At 41.5% G+C, this 22,147-nt stretch overlaps 1 protein-coding gene across 28 annotated transcripts in view; it reads right to left on the bottom strand.

The window, feature by feature from the left end:
* KALRN (kalirin RhoGEF kinase) overlaps nt 1-22,147 on the bottom strand; it is a 688,751-nt gene that overhangs the window by 264,407 nt on the left and 402,197 nt on the right. For all 28 annotated transcript variants that reach the window (XM_031009044.3, XM_031009045.3, XM_031009050.3 and 25 more), the window contains 7 exons: nt 21,410-21,524; nt 17,156-17,271; nt 16,547-16,669; nt 8,076-8,258; nt 6,708-6,826; nt 1,479-1,545; nt 802-911 (listed from right to left, as the gene is read on the bottom strand). In XM_031009044.3, coding sequence (XP_030864904.1) covers nt 802-911; nt 1,479-1,545; nt 6,708-6,826; nt 8,076-8,258; nt 16,547-16,669; nt 17,156-17,271; nt 21,410-21,524 — 833 coding nt within the window. The remainder of the gene's footprint in view (nt 1-801; nt 912-1,478; nt 1,546-6,707; nt 6,827-8,075; nt 8,259-16,546; nt 16,670-17,155; nt 17,272-21,409; nt 21,525-22,147) is intronic.

Raw genomic sequence — 22,147 nt, 5'->3', positions numbered from 1 at the left:
CTGTACACATGGCCCTTCTATCTCCAGCAAACCTACACAACTCAGTAAATGCCTCAGCTAGCCTGGCATAGCACTGCTCTGCAGCAGGGTCCTGAGAGCTCTAAGACTTTATGCCCATGTTCTTCTTCGTGTCTTGAGATTCTATTTGTATTTTGGAAACACAGTTATTTCTATTGGTTGGTTATGTAACTTATCATGCCAATTTTTTTGCTGATCCTTTGTTAACCATGGAACATGCTGTTTTGTATGGTGTGGGAAAGATTCTTAAATCAAGTTGGAAACAATGACTTGTGAAGTTTTAGGGCTCTACAATTCTACTTATTCCAACAAAACAGAGTATCAGTTGATATCCTTCCCTCCAAACTGTCAAGAAATGTGAAATAAAATGAGGATGGAGGAAATATTTAGGTTGATAGAAAACTTCAATGGAATTCAAAACCTAAAGACCACAAGGTGGAATGGTTAGCCTCAGATGAATTCTAATGTCAGGATTTCCCACAAGATTTAATGAGGAGAAGCTACTTTTATTTCTTCAAAGCCTGCTATTCGTTCTGGCTGAATAAATGAGGATGTTGAGGAGAGATGGGGAGGAGCACTGCTGAATACTTGACTTTACTGTCCACTAGGACTTTCGGACAATTATGGAGAAAGGGGAGTGAGTAAAAAAGAAGTCTGACAGCAACTGCCTTAGAAAACTGACCAGATAAGATTCACCGATCGCCTTTGATCCACTTCTTGGGAACGCTGTTGTCTGGTTTTTACGGCCTAAGTGTGCACCTCTGAGACCCTCCACAAACCTACTTGTTATGGAAATCGTAGATCTCTTGGATGTTGCCAAAGATGATATGCTCTTTATTGAGGATCCCAGGGGGGATCTCCTCCACACCACTGGTCATTTCCCACAGGTAGGTCTGTAAGACAGTAACAGTTTCATCACTGGCAAGTCTGGCAGGCCATATAAAATACAGACAAAATAAACAGGCACTCAAACTTGTGGGGCAAGACTCAAACTGTAAATGCATGCAGAGTTTAAAAAGTGACGTGTTAAGTAAACATAAGAGAAAGAAATAAAACCTGAATATTTCATTATCCTGAACTTTAGCAAGAACACAAACTCCACAGTCTCTTGTCATTTATTAAATGTGTGTGGACTTTTATGGGGGTCAGGATGCAGATTTTCAGACCCAATTTAAGTTCATTGACTGTGTCATGGTTTTATTTTGAATTGAAGTGCCTTATACACTTCTTGTTCCTGGGTCTAGCTCCAGTCTGAGAAAAGTTTAAACTTTCTTTTCAAAAGTACTTTAAACTCTCATGTAATTATTGTTGACTTTAGGAGAAAGATTTCCTCTTGTTGACTTTTTAATTCATTACTCTCTGGGAGAAGACCAACAGCACCAAATTCCAATTGAGGACTTGATGCTGGCAAGGATGTCATTTTTCCAATATAGCTGTGAACGGATTACTGGAAGACTCACCTCTAAGCACTCATGCAAATCCCTTACATAAGCCTTCTCTGTCTGGAGTAGTTCAGCCATAATAAATCTAGAAGGAAACAAATGGGCTTTTACTTGGATATAGATATAACGTCTCTCCTCCTTCAAACTTCACTTCCCCACCCCAGCATGTATGACATTCTTAAATGTCTTATTTTTCTACTTCATCAACAGGTCTTTTCCTTTCTTCAAAATTCCTTCCCTTTCCTACAAGTATCTTCCTATGATACTTGTGATATTTCCTGACCATTGGCCCTGTATCCCTTTAGCAGGTTTGTGCTCAGCTAGGTCCATATTCTCTCTCCCTTTTCCACCCCAGTCCTACTATTAATACTTGTGATTCTGTGGTGATATTCATGTGAGTACAGGCATGCAGGACTGTTCATATTCTGTCTCACCAACTAGATAGCTTGAATCTCAGCTTTCCACATTTCTCTTACAGCTCCCAGAATGATGATTTCTGTTCAGTAGAGTTTGTAGATGTATACCAAAACAGTTCTTAGTATCATAATAAACCAGGTTTCAAAGCCAGGAAAAGAGGTCCAACACACCGAGATCAGGGGTTAGCAATTTTTCTATAAAAAGCCAGATAATAAATCTCTGTGGGCAATTCGGTCTCTGTCACAACCACTCAACTTTGCTGTTGTCATGTGAAAGGAGCCATAGACAATGTGTAAAAAAAAATGAGTGTGACTGTTTTCCAATAAAAACATTTATGGACACTAAAATTTGAATTTTATCTAATTTTCACATTATAAAATATTCTTCTTCTTTTGATAATTCTTCCAATTATTTAAAAATATAAAAGATAATTTTTAGTTTATAGACCATATGAAATAGTTGGTAGGTCAAATTTGGTCTATGTTTGCTGACCTCTGACCTAGATTATCCTTTCAGCTATTTCAATACTATTTCCAATGGGACTTGTTTACAGCATAAACGGATGTGTAGAAAACTGAACGTGCAACCATAAGCACAGTATAAATTAGTAATAAGTGACTGCTTCTCAGTCCCCCATAAAGAGAAGTCTGTGTTATGCATCTTTAAAGAGAGGGTTCTCTTCCTCCTTGGGCCTCTAAATAATACAATGTGCTTAGGCAATTGTTAAACTTATGATACATGGCCTCATTGTGGTATATTCTATATTTTTCTGTTCTTTGAATTGAACTCTATTGGTAGAGTAAAAAGTGCATAAGCTTTGGAGTCAGACAGATAGGAACTGAATTACAACCAGAGGTACGACTTGCCTCTCCAGGTCTCAGACTCCTTACTTATAAAATAGCTGATCACACAGAATTGCTGCAAGTATTAAACAAGATCACGTAAGCAACATGCCTAGTGCATGGTAGGTGCTCAGGAAACATTCCATGATTAAATGAGCTGTAGATTGCGATGAAATTAGGACAGAAGGGAGATCAGAAGGAACATAAACTGACGGCCTTTGAAAACTTGCCTTTGATTTTATTGCCTTAAGTTTTCTAGAATTGTTCTTTTGTTCCCATCTGCTTCCTGCAGTTTTACCTGTCTTTCCTCACAATTTACCTCTGCTATCCCCACCCCATTTTATTTTCCACCCATCCTTTAATCTCTTCTGGCTATTTGTTGTCACAGAAGGAACCAAGGAGGAAGATCTGGCCAGGTATAGTCCCCTCATCCCCCTCCCAGATATGGGCTGAATTATGACCCCTCTGAAATTCATATGCTGAAGTCTTAACCTCCAATACCTCAGATTTTGGTCTTATTTGGAAACAGTATCACTGCAGTACTGGAGTAGAGTGGCCCCTGGATCTAACAACTGATGTCCTTATAAAAGGAGGAATTTTTGATACAGGCATATATTCTGGGATTATGCCACGTGAGCACGGAAACAGCCATCTACAAGCTATCAAGGAGAGAGGCCTGGAACAGACCCTCCCCTCACTGCCCTCAGAAGGAATCAACCCTGCTGACACCTTGAGTTTAGGCTTCTAGTCCCGAGAGCTGGGAGACAATACATTTCTGCTCTTTAAACAACCCAATTTGTGGTACTTGGTTACAGCAGCCCCAACAAACAAATCCACTCCCCATATGAACAAGCTCTGATTCACACAGCAGCTTTAGTTTCTTCATCTCCAAGGAACCTGTGGTCCTACTTCATCTTGATAAAATAAACTATATAGAGCTTCTTAATCTTAGGACATACTATTTTTTTCTAGTAATTCACAAACAGAGTGTCAAAATATTCTTTATAAAGTCCTCCAGAAATCTCTAGATATGTGTTACTTTGTAACTCCAGCATAAAGGAAGCAGTGTCAAGAAATGGTTTATAAGATTGGCACTTTTCATTGTTTACCCTGTCCAATGCTCTGTAATTCTTGATTAGAGTGAAATGTTGGTAGACAACTCCCTACCAAACAACCAAAGAAGAAAAATGTGTTTTGCCTACCTGGAGTCAGGACTTTTCTGAAAGTGGAGCTGAGATACTTAGAGAGCAAAGCAGGAATCTAATGATAAGTTGGTTCCAGCTCGCTAAATGAATTCTGGCCCCTATTCATTCTTATTCTGAGAAAACGGAGTTCAATTTATGAAAACCTCAGCTACTTCAGATTCTTGCAAAATGTTTGAATCTCAGCATCCTCTACTCTCTTCTTGCCTATTTTCCTCTGCCTCATCTCCTCATGGGCTATTGCTGACCTAGGAGTAAACTTAGGTGGCAGCTTTACATTCTAACATCTACAATTCACTCACTGGACCAATTTCCAAGCACCTCTTTCTTCCTTTTGAAATCTGAATACCTAGAGCAAGTTAGGGGAGGAGGGCCCATCTGATACTGGAACGCCTCCTAAAGCATGCCTTATTTTCTTCTGGCCCAGTGGTATATCCCTCAACTTCAAGTAAAGAAATCGATGTTACAGTCCTTATTTGTTTTGTGATTTTAAATAACGTCCTGCCCTTCCCTCAAGGTTTCAATTTCTATATCCAATTATATTCCATAAGATTTTCTTTTCCTTTCTTTTTTATTTTGAGATGGATTCTTGCTCTGTTGCCCAGGCTGGAGTGCAGTGGAGCAATTTTGGCTCACGGCAACCTCTGCCTCCTGGGTTCAAGGGATTTTCATGCCTCAGCCTCCTGAGTAGCTGGGATTACAGGTGCACACCACCATGCCCAGCTAAGTTTTGTATTTTTTTTTTTAGCAAAGACAGGTTTTTGCCATGTTGGCAAGGCTGGTCTTGAACTCCTGGCTTCAAGGTGATCTGCCCACCTCAGACCCCCAAAGTTACAGGCATGAGCCACTGTGCCCTGCCTGACTATAAGCTTTTCTTGATCAATAATTATATTATCTTCATTTTTCTGCTAGTCCCTTGATCCATACTACAGAGTATAAAATACTTCTTGTTTTCAAGGAGTCTACAATCTAGCTAGGGACATATGCTTAGGAACTGGTTGAATAAGTAAAATGGGAATCAGTACAGAAGTAAAGGAGTTCATAAAAGGATGGGCCAATGACAGTGGGGGCTGTAGGTAAAGGATTTATAGAGACATAGGATATGAGCTGGATTTTAAAGAATCAATAGGACTTACACAGAGCAAAATAAAACCAAACAGGAAAAAAAGGAAGGGAAACGAAAGGAAAATAACAAACAGAAAGGAGAGCATTCTCTCTTTTTTTTTTTTTTTTTTTTTTTGAGACAGAGTCTTGCTCTGTCAGCCAGGCTGGAGTGCAGTGGCGCGATCTCGGCTCACTGCAACCTCTGCCTCCTGGGCTCAAGCAATTCTCCTGCCTCAGCCTCCCAGGTAGCTGGGATTACAGGCGTGTGCTACCATGCCCGGCTAATTTTTGTATTTTTAGTAGAGACGGGGTTTCACCATGTTGGCCAGGCCGGTCTCGAACTCCTGACCTCAGGTAATCCAACCGCCTCGGCCTCCCAAAGTGCTGGGATTACAGACGTGAGCCACCACACGTGGCCAGCAGAGTATTCTCAATTATATACAATTTATTCTTAGACCTGAGAGGAGTCAGTGAAAATGATCTGACTGAAGGGTGTGATCTGAACTAGAAAGTATTTTGAAGTAAAGTTGACTTAGATGAGGACAAAGGATAGCAGTACCTTGAGTTTTATCATTATTCCAGGGGTAGTAGCAAACCATTTACAATTTGAAGCTGGTGAGAGACATAATGGAAAGAAATCAAAGAATGCTGAAGAGTCAAAGCTAGATTAAATTCTGGCTTCATTGCTCACCATCTGTGTGGTTTGGGGAAAATTACTTGACTTTTCTAAGTCTTATTATATGTAAAATGGGAATAATCATAGCTGCCTGAAAGAAGCGATAGAAAGATACAAAGAGAAAATGTGTGTAAAGGCACTTTATGTAATGTTTAGGACATAAAAAGTGTAGGTGCTGGTGGCAGGAAGAGTATTGATATTAGCAATAATAAAATGTACTCCAGAAAGGTAAACCTGGCATCACTGTGCAGGTGAATTGGGCAGGGACCAGCAGCAGGAAAGCTATGGGAAGTTTTTGCAAATAATCCAGACAAAACTACAAGGTTAGTGACACTATTGATGGGAATTAGAAAATCAGAAGGGAGAGGCTGGGCATGGTGGCTCATGCCTATAATCCCAGCACTTTGGGAGGCTGAGGTGGGCAGATCACTTGAGGTCAGGAGTCCGAGACCAGCCTGGCCAACATGGTGAAACCCCGTTTCTATTAAAAATACAAAAATTAGCTAGGCATGGTGGCGCACACCTGTAATCCCAGCTACTCGGGAGCCTGAGGCAGGAGAATTGCTTGAATCCAGGAGGCGGAGGTTGCAGTGAGCTGAGATCATGCCACTGCATTCCGGCCTGGGTGACACCATGATGCTCTGTCCCAAAAAATAAAAAACTTAAAAAAAAATCAGAAGGCAGAATAAAATTTGGAGGAGAAGAAAAAATATTTGATTTGTTCCATGTTGAGTTTTGACATTGTGAAGTAAAATGTGATGATCTATGAGGAAGGTTTTGTCTAGGAAGTTACTGAAATGTAAAGAGAATTCAGGTGAAGGACAGACTGGAGAGACTTCAAAGCCTTCAGAGGGAACCCATATTCTCAATGCAAACATTATGTCTGTCCATCCCAATCCCTGTAGGTGGCCATGAGGACATATTAAGCTATCCAAAGGGACAAGTAGCAGTGAAAGCCCAGCATAGTCACGGGGAGCCAGCTAGCTGGGCGGAAGCCAACACGTACTCTTTCTTCCGGGCTGACTTCCGCTTCTCTTCATTGACTTCGTGGTTGGCGTCCCGCAGCTTGACCTCCCGATCCGAAAGGCTTGCTGGGATAATATCCAGCTCCAGGTCCTTATTATCCTGCACATGGAGGGATCACAAAGGTCACCTTGTGATGCTTTGGGAAAGCAACTCACTGGAGTTGAGGGAGGTGGTAAAAGGGGGAAAAAAGATATAATGGAGAAGGATAAAAACATGAGGGATCTTGCAGACTCATACCCATAAGCACTCTTCTTCATGGTATCATTATTGTTTTTTCAAATAAGAGAGAAATAAAATGTTCAGGTCAAATGTTTAGGGTAAATATCCACAGTAAGAAAAAACAATGAACATATTTGATAATTATGTGTCTATTTCCCCAAGGCCTTTGGTCCTAATTAAATCTAAACACACCCGTAAATTAGTCTAAGACTGATTCTTAACTATTTAAAATAGATGTGAAACAAAAACACATAAAGATATAAAAACATCTTTCATTTGTCAAAAGAAAATAATCAAATCAAATATATTTATTTAAACAAGAAATTTCCCTTGGAAACAGAAAGCTAAATAACAGAACAATGACTGAACTTTCTCATTGCTCATCCCTGCTAATTTTAACCACCATTTGGTATTTATATATGATGGAACTTCCTAGATAAAAACTCACAGATTAAAGCCTGGGGGAGACATTAACTCTCTCAACTTTAGGTGGTTTGGCCACTTCACTCTCCAGGCTGCTCTGCTTCAGATCATGAGCCTATTTGAAGATTTAAGAATTAGACATCCTAGGATTAAATTGCCAGGCTGTATTAAGCTCTTAATTCACAGGTTACTAACCCCTATTATAAAGAAGAGATTAAAAGTCCATCTTCGCTGGTTCATGGCAAATTGTACCTCTGTTCGGTTGAAATGTCAAATAACCCTTGTACAAATTGTACCCCTTATTCTTGAAAGAGCACTATTATATATACTGGGGACTCTAATCATTTGCTGATTAACATAATTGGGTGGAAGATGGTACTTATGAAGCCAAGATAAAGCTTTTGGTTCTCAAAGTCAACAGTTAACTCTATACAGAGAAAAACTCTGTTCTGTAGCCATAGGCCCCACTACTGGCCAGTCGATTTTGTAATGTATAGAGTACTAATCACAGGGGACTGAAGGTTAATGGACCAGCAAGACCCACCCAGCACTCCCCACTAGAAAAGCCACACAAGGCAAGCGCTCTAGGGGTCAATAGCTCAGAAGAACTGCTCTGGAAACATGCTTTTCTTCCATGGCGATGAGGGCAGTGGTGCTCAGGGAGATGAGAAGGGAGGATGTCCCAGAGGACAATACCCCTGCCTACCTCTGTGTTGACTCCTAGGGCTTTCTCCAGTGAGTATCGGTACTTTCCCATCCTCAGGGAGAAATCTCTGTAGTGCTTGTCCACCGTGGTCACCCATTTCCTTATCTCCGTGGCATGAATGTGGCCTTTTTCCACAAAGCTATCGGCCAGCTGAATCAGAAGCTTCACCTTCTCCTTTGTTTGCTGCCCCAAAAGATGGCCTTAAGTTACTGGATTACATTTATTCTCCTGCCCCTTCACCCCAAATCCTCTCTTCCTGTTTAGAGCAGCCATAGATACTTCATAGCTGACTACCTGGGTATGTATCCCAGCTTTGTTACTACTAACTGGGAGATCTCGAGCAAGTTATTGAAACCCTCTGTGCCTCCATTTCTTCATCTGCAAAAAGGAAATCATAATATTACATTCATCCCTCAGTGCTGGGGTGGGGGGAACTTGTTCCAGGGCCCCCCATGGATACCAAAATCCAGATATGCAAGTTCCTTATATAACATGGTGTGGTTTTTGCTTACAACTTACCCACATCCTCAGGAACACTTCAAATCATCTCTAAATTACTTACAATACCTAATACAATGTAAATACTAAGCAAATAGTTGTTATTCCATATGGCTAAGGGAATGATGACAAGAACAAAAAAAGTCTGTATATGTTCAGTACAGGCACAACCATCCATTTGAAAAAAAAACATTTTCAGTTCACGGTTGGTTGAATCCACGGATGCGACACCTGTAGATACGGAGGGCTGATCCTACTTCAGAGGGCTGGTGTATTAAATGAGTTGACAAATGTAGAATGCTTAGTACAGTGGAAGACAGTAAGAACTCAGTAAGCCATAAACATTAACCATTATTACTATTGATGTAAGAATCTCTTACATTAATATGCTTTTAATTTACATAGTATGTTACTGTATCTGAAAGCCATTTGAGTTTAGATGCATCCTTAGGAAGTAGGTGGAGGGAAGTGATGCAGGTCTCTTCGAACCACAGATGAAAAAAATCTGAGGCTTAGAGAGGCTTAGGGCTGGTCCAACTTCATACTACCAGTGAGCAAACAGAGCCTATTTGTCTCTGCCCTTTAGTTCCTAGTTCCCCCCTCCACTGTACCAGCTCTAAACCTCATATAAGGTGGCACATGCCAGGATCTAAATAAATACAATGAGCAGATTTAAGAGTGAACTCTGTCCCTGTCACCACCAGAATCTTGTCTTTAGTTTCCATTAGAGAACAGGAGAAAGAGGTTAATAAAGCCATCATCTATTATAGGACTAGGTAAAGTAGAACTCTGATGTTTACTGGATTAATTTCATTTTTAGCAAGAGTTTGTTCAATACCTACTTGGTCCATAGTACTGTGTAAAGAGCTATAGTTCAGGGCTTCGGGGTCAAACAAAAGGAAAAAAATCTTCATTTCACACAGAGTAGTTAAATAACTCAGGGCATTATGTAATTGAATGTCAAAATGGGAGAATGTAGAGTTAACACTATAGGAATTTTAAAAGGAGAAAATGAAGGCGGACAGGCATGGGTAGGGGAGGTCTCACGGAGAAGCAGTACTTAAGCTGGGTAAGTCATGGGAATGAGAGACACCCAACAAGCAGACTGCTGCTCATTTTTTAATCCTAAGTTTGGATTTTCAAACTCTAAAATTGCTCAGGGAAAGGAAAGAACATTTAAATACTATTCTAAGAAGAAAAATTATCTTTTGGACTGGAGGAAAGTGGGTCCAAGGTTTAAACCATGCTACAATCTAGGTATCAGGGAAACTGAGGCAAAACATCACGGGAGCAACAGCAGAAAAAACAACAGAGCCCTTCTTTCTTTATTCTACTATCCTCACCCCATCTGCTCCTTCCAGGCCTATCTACAGCCCCTCCCATGAGAGATCAACCCTCCCAAGAAATGCTGGAGAAAGAGGGCATCAGAGAGGAGAGTTGAGAGTGCTCTGCCTGCCGCACACATGGCCAGGGACCAGGGACCAGGGATCCAGCTCTCCAGTAGCTCACTCGGCACATGGAGCCTCTCCTATCTCAGGACAGTAGGCTGGTGCCTGGCACTGGAAGATAAAGGGCGAGAGCTTTGGTGTGAAGGAAAGGAGGTGGGTGTGAGGATAGCAGAAACATCTCCTCAGCCATGAAAAGGCAGAGTAATAACAGGGAGAATTGGTTAAGATAGAATTAGCAGATTCTATTCAAAATAGAATCTACTTGATTCTATCTAAACTAGAATTATTGAACCCCTTTTTAATCATCTTATTCATTTATATATCTCCAGTGTCTAAGCATCCTGAGGACTTTCATCTTATTGCATGTAGGGTGTTTTTTATTTTTATTTTTCCTGAAAACAATTTTCTTTGGTTTTCTATTTACTTAAAACAGAGACCATGTGTTTATGGAAAAGTCTTGGAAATACATATTCTCTGCTCTTGGTAAAGTGACTCCACCTATAAGAAAGGGTTTTACAGCCAGCTGGTGGCAGCAGCCATACTAGGGCAGCTCTACCAGAGAAAATTATATCTTAAAACATCAAAATTGTGATTCGGAGTCAGCAAAGCAAATAGTTTGTGACCAAGAGTATTCTAGGTATGTGTGGGGACTAGAGGAGCAAAGAGACAGTAAAATGAGTTTAGATGCATCCTTAGGAAGTAGGTAGAGGGAAGTATAGACACGCCCTTCCCCATGCGGCTCCACCTACCTTTGTAGCAGCCCTGTCTCCACTGCTCTTCATTCCCTACACTGCAGCCATGTTGAATGTTGCATGCCTCTCCTGCTGTGATGAGTGGTTCCTACTCATTCCCACTTTCGATTCAATGCCCTTTTTCCTCTCCTCTCCTCCCCAAAAAACAAGTGGGCAATGCCTTCCCAGTGTTCCCACAGTATCACATACATGCTTCTATTTTAGCATACATCACATTATTTATAAGTCTCCTTCATTAGACCATGAACCCTAAAAGGTAAGTATTATATCTTATTCATTTGTATATCTCCAGTGTCTAGAAAATAGTAAGCATACCATCAATGTTGACTGAATGAATGAATGAGCAAATCTTGTGTTTGGAGGTGAGTAAAGCTAGACCAGCAAGAGTTGAAGATTTTTATTGGGAAGAAGTAGATGATAAATTTGGCCCATGAATTCGATAAGTGCACTTAGACATCAACCATGGCCATGGTCCCCACTGGGAGTATTCTGAAATGGTTTCTTATACATAGGTGATTGTGGTGGCACCACATGACCTGCTAAATGCCTGGTCACAGCTTTTGAGATCAGAGGTAAAAACTTGTCTTATGAGGGCAGCCCATCAAGATGCAGCCAGTGACTTCTGAGGCATCCTGGCCTAAAAGCTGTGTCTAAATAGGGGACTAGAAATAAGCTGGGTCAATTGGGGTTGTTTCCCTGAGGATTTAAACTGTACAGACAGGGATCTGGGTGATTGGTTGCAGAGTAGAAGTGAAATCACAGAAAGCAGAGAGGAAGAAGAAAAAGGAAGCTGTGGTATAGAAATGGTAGAACATTACACAGATTCTGGTCTTCCACTCTCAGATGATGACCAGATGACGTGGCTGCTTGAGACACCCTTGGTCTTGGGTGACATTCCAGTTTTCATCTCCAGAGGTGACACTATGCCACATTTCTTGTTCTTCCCATGGGGCTGAGTCACTGAGCTTTTTCTGGGTTTCTGGGAGGTTCAGACACATCACTTCTATCTTCTTTATTTCCACACGTGGCCATACATATCTTTTCTCGTTCAACCTAAGCCCATTTGAAACTCAAATCTTTCCTCCAAAGACAGTAACTTATATAAACTAATAAAATGGGGTCAGACTGCAGCAGTTCTTGAATGAAAAGTTCAGAAGTATGGACATGATCTTGTGGCCAAAAGGGAAACTTTGGGTACCATAATTCATCTGGGCCTGGAAATCTAGACCTGAGAGCTTACTTATCTTGGGCTTCATGTGTCCCCTAATTTATGTTTTGCCTCTCCATTTTGAATTCTAGTTATCTGCTGGAAAAGACAGAGGTTCAAAAGAGGGGTTCAGTAATTCTGTTTTTTTTCTATCTCTCCCTCTCTCTTTCCCTCCCCACTCTCTCTTTTCCTCCTTCCCTTTCTTTTTATCTTTGGTTATGATCTTCCTCTAATCAGTGAGCCTCACTCTGAGTAAATTTTTTTAAAGCCCTTTTGACTTTAGCACATTTTACAAGACTTTAAGATTTTGTCTTCTTGATAGTAATCTTATAATCTCATAATTTTCTATATTTGCCTTTCATTATTGATATTCCTTATAATGAGATAATAATAAGGAATATTGATATTCCTTACCAATTTTTTTTTGTAGACACAAATTTACTGAGCTCCTTGTGCAGGTGAATAGGTTTCTTGAAATACATCTTCTGATTCATTCAGCAGGGGATTGTTTGTTATTATACATAAAAGAACCAAAATTTTCAAAACTTTCCATCACATATGAACTATATTCCTCTTCAGAGTCTCAGAAAGACCAGGCGCGGTGGCTCATGTCTGTAATCCCAGCACTTTGGGAGGCAAAGGCAGGTGGATCACCTAAGGTCAGGAGTTCAAGACCAGCCTGGCCAACATGGTGAAACCCTGTCTCTACTAAAAATACAAAAATCAGCCAGACCTGGTGGCAAGCACCTGTAACCACAGCTACATGGGATGCTGAGGCAGGAGAATCACGTGAACCCAGGAGGTGGAGGTTGCAGTGAGCTGAGGTCACACGACTGCACTCCAGCCTGGGCAACAAGAGTGAAACTCCATCTCAAAAAAAAAAAAGAGTCTCAGAAATAGAATCACGCCTATCTTTTATCTGAACTGTTTAGATTCTACCTCTCTCGGTCTAAAGTACCGTCTGACAACCCCAGTGTTCCCTTTCCTTGCTATCTGAATCTCAGGAAAACATAGTTTAGTTCAGCTAAGGCTCCAGTTGCTTTCATTACTGCTTAATTTTCTTTTGTCAAGATGAATTAAGTCCAGTTTATCTCAAGGCTTCTTTCATTTTCATAGATGAAATTACCAGCTTAAAAAAGTATTTTCTTAACATTATTAGTCATTGGCAAATGCAAATCAAAACCCACAATGAATGCCACTCCACACCCTCTAGGATGGCTATATAAAAAGACACAGTAACAAGTGCTGGTGAGGATGTGGAGAAACTGGAACCCTCACAAACTGCTGGTAAGAGTACAAAATGGTATACCTACTTTGAAAAACAGTTTAGCAGTTCCTCAAAAAGTTAAACATAGTAGAACTCCATATAACCCAACCATTCCACTCCCTGGTATGCACATAAGGGAACTGAAACATCTGTTCACGCCAAAACTTGAATATAAAGGTTTATAGCAGCATTATTCATAACAGCCAAAAGCCAGAAACAACCCAAATGTCCATCAACTGATGAATAGTAAACAAAAAGTGGTATATCAATGAAATGGCATGCTATTTAGCAATAAATAGGAAAAAAGGATTGATACATGCAAACAGCATGGATGAATCCTGAAAGCATTAGGCTAGGGGAAGTAAGCCAGTCACAGAAATCTCATATTGTATGATTCCATTTATATGAAATGCCCAAACAGGCAAACCCATAGAGACTGAAAGCAGATGAGTAGTTGCCAGGGGTTGAGGAGAGTAGGGAATGCAGAGTGACTGCTAATGGGCATGAGGTTTCTTTCTAGGGTAATGAAAATGTTCTGGAATGAAACAGTGGCAATGTTTGCACAACTTTGTGAATATAGTAAAAACCATGGAATTTGTAAAAAATGAAAAACAAGATAATCTTTAAAAAGTTTTACTTTTAGAAGAAATGGAGTTCTTTCAAATGTCATGATGACTAAGCTTCCCCATCGCCGTGTGCCTTGACCCCTTATACATTTTGAAACCCATAATAGGAAAATACCATTTCTATACTTTTAATGGACTGTCTATAGGCCTACCACAACATGAAAATGATGTTGTTTCCTTTTTTCCTCATTCAAACTTTTTATTTCATTTTTTATTCTTATATTTGTGAGCTTTTACATAGAAAGTATCTTTCTATATCCAATGGTTCTTCTACTTGGTCTGTTCCTTTGGACCACAGTATTATTAAATTCAATGTACTCCATTGCCTATTCAACCATAAGGGCCACCGTATGTATTCTCTTGTGGCTAAAGGTCAATTTGGTTTCCATTTCAAATTCATTTAATTGGTTATAAAGATTATAATCAAAGACAGCTGATTAGAAGAGGTTTACCTCTGGAAAGTGGGATTAGGGTGGGACAGGAGGCTGCTGCCTCTAATCAGAAGCTCCTCAACTGGGTTTGTTATCCTGTAGATATTCTAATATGAATAACCATGAGATTTGGAACATGATAGTTACATCGGGAGGGACAGAGAACATACACAGCCGAAGTAGAAGATTCATATTAAATATAAAAGAGGAGGGGGTGAATCTACTCAAATTTCCTTTTTTCCTTATGGTCTTGAATGGTTGTAGCCTCCTTTGAATGTGTAAAATGCAGTTAGGTAACCTAGGGAACTCAAAATGAATAGTGTGGTTCTTGTCTTTAAGTATCCTGTCAGCTTATATAGGCGATAACACTGCATAGATTACTGGAGGAGAGATGGTCTGTGCCAGGTGAAGGGTTATACGGACAAGGGCCGTAGTGCAGGGATGAGCTGGATCATATCCTGGTATGTGGGAAGGATCATAGAGGAGGAGGCTCTAGAGTGGAAAGGAGGGGCTCCTCTTAAAAAGCACAAACTAGAGGGAAGGGAAGGGTATTCCAGGCAGAGAAATGTATGAAAAAAGGCACATAGACAAAAAAGTATATGATGTATCTCTCAGAGGCTAAGAGAATACATCCATTCAGCTGGAGCATAAAGCCTGCATAAAATAATAATTGAAGATAAAAGTGGGGAGGTAGGGTGGCACAGCTGTAGAGTTGTGGAGCATTATCCTAAAGGCATTGGAAAATCATTAAAGTTCTTGATCTGGGTGCTTATGTGACCAAAGTAGCATTTTAAAGATGAATAGCAATAAAGGACAGGGTGGATTGGAAGGAAGGAAAGACCAAAGGCATGCAACCAAATTAGGAAGCTACTACAGCTCAGGGTAGTAGCTATGTGAATGAAAAAGAGGAGAAATATATAAAGACGGTTACAAAGGTAGGATGAATAAGATTGACTGAACAATTCTTCACATTTCCACTTTGATTATGGAAAGATTTTGATCCTATGAACTTCTGGGTATCTGCTGTGATCCACCCTATGCAGATAGGAACACCAATGGATCTCATACTATTCAGCCTGTTAATGGCTCATTATGAGCCCTATTTGGAGAAGGGCGGATAAAGCCAACTTGTTAATTCACAGCCATTTTAATTTGGATTTGAATAGGGTTCTGTGCATCTGCCACCTTCTTTGTGCTGTTTGCTTTTACTGGTATTGAAATGAGTCTCTTATCTGTGCTCATAGCTTTTTGCATTAGACAAAAAGGCCCAAAACTCACAAGGATGCAGGGAGAGGCTCCCCAATATTGAGAGTTCATAGGAAAAGATTCATAGAGTGGATAACCACTTCTGAAATATCAGCTCAGGAATGAGGCTAAGGGCCTAATTTTGCCACACCAAACCAGAGGAACATTCCTTATAGTGTCAGAGGGATCTCCGGATACGATGTTTCCCACCTTGACCCCAACAAGAGCATCTCTCAACCTGGGAAGAGCATATGTTTTGTGTGGAAGTGATGCCAAAAAAGCCTCCTATGTGGCAAGGAGCCCCGTGTGAGAGATGAGGACGTTACAAAGAGGAACTTGAGACAGATCAGATTTTCATTCAAACCCAAGCATCCTCAGATCAAATCCAGGCTGTGAAAACAGATGAAAATCAGGTTTCCTTCTATTATAGCATTTCCCACAATCTTGGTATGAATTGGTATGTACATCCTTGCACATTTTGCTCCCCAGAGACCCAGCCTAGCCTAGCTCATGAGCAGGTTTGAGGCCAGATGGAAATAGCTCAGAAAAGGAGAAATTCACCTGTTTTGTGTACCCATATATAGTCACTAGCCCTTCTAATAAGGTGGACTTCCCAAACCACTCAAATTGCAAGAATATGTGGATATCTGCAGTGTTCACATGCACATGTGACATTTTTACATGAATACACCCTTTTCCCTGATTTGGTCTGAAAGAATACAGCAGATTCCAGAACCTGGAGCATGAAGATGAGTATCTGGAAGCACAGTATATAGCAGTTGACTTCTTGCATACAGCTGCTCTACCCAGCAGCTGCAATTCTTTGGGTATTCAGGTTTCTAAAGAGACAATCCTTTAGGACATTTACATGCTTCCCCCCTTGCCACTGTAGCCAGGTATTTTTGCTTACAGAAGCTGTCTTTGCTTCCATAATGTGAAATTGGCCAGAATGGAGAGTTCTGGGTGGATTTGGGGGAGGCTCTGGGACGTTTCCTACCTTGGCAGGCACCCTGAATTCCCCATATTCTTTCAGCAGTTCCTGAGTCTCCTCTGTGGTCTCTCCAGTGGAGGTATGTGTTGAGAGGTAAAATTCACCTGTTTCTTGGATCCAGTCAAGCGCCTATGGGAGGAAACAACCCATCCAGTCCCCAAAAAGGAAGCTGTCAGTAGGAAAACATGCCATACTACAATGAAGGTTATTGTTGGGACAACTTAATGGACCCAGGAAACACTGACAATTTGATTGGTATGTAGCTCTGGAGTTGTTTTTTTATGAATGAGCCCTCCCTTGCTTTGGAACATTTACCAGCAGAGAGGGTCTCCCCCAGTAGACTGAGGACTCTTCTAAGCCAGGCCCAATATCATCCATGAATTAGGGGCATAGTGGGTGACCTAGCATTTCCTCACATCTCCTGGTACCAAACTCAAAACAGAGAGCTTGGTAAATGCTGAATTGCTGACAGGTGACAACCTGCTTTCTTTCTTCTTTATTCCCCACTCCCATTCCCCAATTTGCTGCTGTGGCCCTCTTCTGGACTAAGCCTTGGTGATGGGCCTCTGTATGCTCCCCAGAACTGAGATAGTGCCAGGGAAAGCTTTGGACAACCTGCTTAGCGCTGCGCTCGAACACCACATATTGCTGGCATTGGTCTAACCGCCGCTTCTTCAAGGTCCAGAAATGCAGCACGCGATTCTCCCTCTGCAGGAGCTCACTCAGGATGGCTGTGGGCAGAGGAGATGCATGATGATCACAAGGGGCTCTGAGCAAATCCAACCAACCCCTTCAGCCCCACGGCCTAGGTGCCAGGTGACCATGACTGTGATTTCAAGCATCCCCATGAGACTAATCCAGCATCAGAAGAAAGGGAGCAAAAGCTGGATACAGAAAGGATTTCCTAGAAATGAGCAAGGTCGAGGAGTCTAGGGGGAGAGCCCTTTGATGAGAGTTCCATCAACTAAGGTGGGAAGAATATAACACCAGTGACTTACAAATGACCCCGATTCTCTTTATAGCAAAATTAGTCCTTGGTTCTAAGAAATCTTAGGAAGCAACTAATTCAGTTGGCCCCCAGAGTCTAATGAGCATGGGTGGACCTTGACAGGAATCTCAGTCATTCTTAAGGACTCATTAGAAGAGAGGCAGGAGATTTATAGTGGAATGAGGGCTGGTATCACTGGCTTGACAACCCACATCATGAGCCATGTTCTTGGACCTGCACAAGAGGTTGTGCACACAGCACTTTAACGGCACAGCCTCTAAACACTTCTAAATAGTGGTCATAGGGAAGCTGTGTTGGAATTATGTCTTCATGTTGTCTCTGGGCCCATGTTGTTTTGGATGTGATCATAAGAAAAGCTAAAAGTGATGTTAAATGAGTGTATATACAAGGCATATAGCAAAGCAAGTGGGCCATGGTTAGGTATTCAGTCCATGCTATTTCCCTCTCTAAATTTTCTGTTGTTTCAGGAATAGCTGGGTACGTAGATAGATGTCTTAAGCATTTTAAATAGTATGTTCTATGCTGGAAGCAATCAAATTTATTTTACTATGTCTTCTTCCTGCTTCCTGTTGCCATATTAGATATTAACAAAATATACAATGATAACCATATGAATATCACATACTCAGTATGTGGAAGACACTCATTTTTATAATACCCCATAATGCATGCACCATTATTATCTCCATTATACAGATGAGAAAACTAAGGTTTAGAGAAAGCTTTTGAGAAAGCGTAGGGAAGGTAACTAGCTCAGGGTTGTTCAGATATGTAAGGGCAGAGTTCAGATTCGGGCCAAATCTGACTTCAGAGCCTGAGTTGTTAGTCACCTTTGTCTCCCATATTACTAAGACTATAAAGTACAACTTTCTATGCTTTATGAAGATGGTACAACCCAAAGTGAAGTGCTTGCACTGAGAAGTTTTTGTTGATTTTATGTACTTTTCATACTCCTTCATTCTCACCTCCCCAGCCAAGTTTGGCTTTCTGAGGACAGAATCTGTTTTTCATCTTTTAGGCTAAGTGCTTTTTTTTCTTTCTCTTTCTTTCTTTGTTTTTCTTGTTCTTTTTTTTTTTTTTTTTGACAGGGTCTTGCTCTGTCACCCAAGATGGAGTGCAGTCATAGCTCACTGCAGCCTCAACCTCCCAGGCTCAAGTGATCCTCCCACTTCAGCCACCTGAGTAGCTGAGACTATAGGCACACGCCACCACACCCAGTCAATTTGTAAACATTTTTTTTTTTGTAGAGATGGGGGTCTCACTATGTTGCCCAGGCTGGTCTCAAACTCCTGAGCTCAAGTGATCCTCCTTCCTCGGTCTCCCAAAGTGCTAGGATTACAGGCACGAGCCACCGTGCTCAGCCTTTTTTGGGTCCAATCATTCACCCTTCCCTGTATCTAAGCCTTTATCATGTAACTTTTTCATTCCTTCCCAAAGAGGCAAGTACAGTTGCTCACTCCCCAACTGATCTCTGGCTTAGCTACATAACTTGCTTTAGCAAATGAGTTGTTAACAGATAAAACACAAGCAGGGCCTTGAAATGTACTTGCAGACTTGACTTTGCTCCTTGTACCTCTGCTGTCACCACTATAGGAAATTCTCCTGGGTAACTGCTGCCCCTTCGACCCAGGTCCCAGAATAAATACACGTGGAGCAAACAAGATCTTACCTGGAGTGAAGGAGCCAAGCTAGCTAGACTTGCAGACTGAAGCACAACTGCACTGCTGAGCCCAGTTGAGATGCTGCTCCTCAGCCAATGCACAGCCACTTCAACAACATATGCTTACAGTTGGATATCATTGAATTTCTTGGTTGTTATGCAGCCATATAACAACCAGCAGCATAAAAAAGCCAAAAATATATGGCACTGGCTTTGAGTCTAGGTAGTAGGTGAAAAGGAAACTGATATATAAGGGATTGTAGGTCCCTGCTCAGGTGGAAGCTTCAATTGGGCAAGGAAGGAGTAGAAACCCTGGAAGCTTCAACTGGGCAAGGAAGGAGTAGAAACCCATTTCTTTTAGTCTTTATGTTCCCTAGCCAGAGTTTTGCTCATTGAAGCTCCCTCTGTGGTGTGACTGAGGGAATCAACCCAGATCTGGCAGAAATCATAAAGAGTTTCAGGATTATTTTCCCCCCTCTTCTTGAAAGGTTTTACATGGGCAACAACTTGGTCTTGCCTCCAAGAAGATGTAGGCATTTCCCACTATCTCTGGGTGCCTGTTATTCTTCAGCACGCAGAGGTGTAGGTGGGATATGTGGTCTCTCAGTAGGCAGCTGGCCTCACCCAAGCTCCCATCTACATTTGGAAGCCAGAACATATGCTTTCAAATGTGCTGGAAGAAGTGACATAATACCAGCTCCCCACAGGTCCCCTGACCACAAATAGAATAGCACATTTGGAAGAGAAACTCTGCTCCCTCCTCTCTGTAGGGAACTTTGATTCTATTCTTTCCAGTGGCCTCTGTTCTCTCCAACTCTTGAGCTATCTGAGCAAAGAGGGAAGCTCTTCTTAAGCAGACCACGCACCCTACCCTGTCCATGGTGTCTCCAAGCCCATACCCCACTCCTCACTCCAAGTCGGCTTGGGTTCCATTCCTAGCCTCGGGCTCCAGAGTTATATTTCTCTGCCTTGGCAAGATGACATTTGTTAAACTCTTCATTCACTCAAAGGCTAATTTCTGCATGGTCAGAATAATTGCACAGATAATGATTTAAGTTTCACATGGTCAGATAATAGGCAATTTTTAAAAGTTATGTATTTATTATCATAGACTTTCTAGAATTCGGAGATATTAAAGATTATGTAGAATAGCACTTATCTAAATTTTATGAACACACAAATCACCTGGTTGGTAGAATTGGGCAGTTTTGCCAAAATGCAGGTTCTTTGTTCCTTTTTTCTTTTTTTTCTTTTCTTTTCTTTTTTTTTTTTTTTTTGAGACAGCGTCTCACTCTATTGCCCAGGCTGGAGTACAATGGTGCAAACATGGCTCACTGCAGCCTCCAGCTCTTGGGCTCAAATGATCCTTCCATCTCGGCCTCCTGAATAACTAGAGCTATAGGCACACCACCATACCAGGCTAATTTTTAAATTTTTTGTAGAGATGGGGTCTCAATATGTTGCCCAGGCTGGTCTTGAACTCCTGGCCTCAAGCAACCCTCCCATCTCAGCCTCCCAAAGTGCCAAAATGCAGTTTCTGACTCAGTCGGTTTGGGTGTGGCCTGAGATTCTATATTTCATACACTCTCCTAGGGATGTCAATGTGGCTGGTCTGGGAACTACAATTTGAGGAGCAAGAGTCTAGATGCTCCCCTCATTTTAAATAAGAAACTAAAGTTTTAAAAGGCTTAATCAATCAGTGACAAATCCAGGGTCAGCATTTGGTTTTAGGATTCTCAGTCCACATTCTGTTCCTAGGCTATAAGACACCCTAGTCTTGTGCTGTTCAATATATTAACCAGGAATCAAAATCAGTAATTTACATTTAAATTAGTTAATATTAAATAAAAGTTAAAATTTAGTTCCTCAGTTGCACTAGCTCAATAGCTGCTGTATTGCACAGCGTAGATACAGGCAATTTCCATTATTTCAGAAAATTCCACTAGGCAGTGCTGTCCAGACTCTAAGATAAATGAAAATACTTGGGGAAATTTTATCCTTGTTTTTGCCTTCCAGATCTTGATGCGTGTTTAAAAATTGACCATGAATCATTACTGCCCACACCATCCCACATCATACATTTTCATTTCTAAGGAGAAGCAGCAGGAAATTTGAGATTGTGTGAAAACTGGGTACATGGTATATTTCAGGGAGGGGCTGTCGCTGAAGTGACTGGTGGCTGGGCAGGTCTCTCACTGACCTTTCACTTGTTGCTCGGGTCCCCGAGTGTGGCTGGCGACACTGGGCATGCTGACGTTGTTCCTGTGGATGTACTTGAGAAACACCTCAGCATTCCGCCGAGCCAGGGTGCAGGCCTGGGAAAGACAAAGCTGTGAAGCCCCTGTCCCAGCAGGTGTATGGAATCCAAGACAATGGAGAAGGCATACCCTCCTTCCTTCCATATTTTCGTTTGCTTTTTTTTTTCTTTTTTGAGACAGAGTCTCACTCTGTTGCCTAGGCTGCAGTGCAGTGGCATGATCATAGCTCACCGCAGTCTCCACCTCCCAGGCTCAAGTAGTCCTTCCATCTCAGCCTCCTGAGTAGCTGGGACTACAGGTGCCCACCACCACACCTAGGTAACTTTGTGCATTTTTTGTAAAGATGAGGTCTCACTATGTTGCCCAGGCTGGTCTCAAACTACTGGGCTCAAGCAATCTGCCCACCTTGGCCTCCCAAAGTGCTAGGATTACAGGCATGAGCCATGGCACCTGGCTCCTCCTTATACTTTTTAGGAGGCTCAAGAACTCTGAAGGAATCTAGAAGGAGCAGAGCTCTGGAAGTCACCACTGGTTCATGGAGACTCCAATTCCAATTTATGGAGCTCACCCTTCTGAGCTTTCCTTTTGTCAAGTGAAGAATTACTCCTTGTGTCTCTGCCCATTCCATCTCAGATAAAAATCAGAAATGAGCCACCCCTCGTCTCCTTCTATGTTGACCA

Source organism: Gorilla gorilla, chromosome 2, assembly GCF_029281585.2.
Source record: "Gorilla gorilla gorilla isolate KB3781 chromosome 2, NHGRI_mGorGor1-v2.1_pri, whole genome shotgun sequence".
In the NCBI taxonomy this organism is placed as follows: Eukaryota; Metazoa; Chordata; class Mammalia; order Primates; family Hominidae; genus Gorilla; species Gorilla gorilla.
The sequence above is the reverse complement of the archived record's forward strand: the minus strand, read 5'-3'. Positions and strand labels throughout refer to the sequence as shown.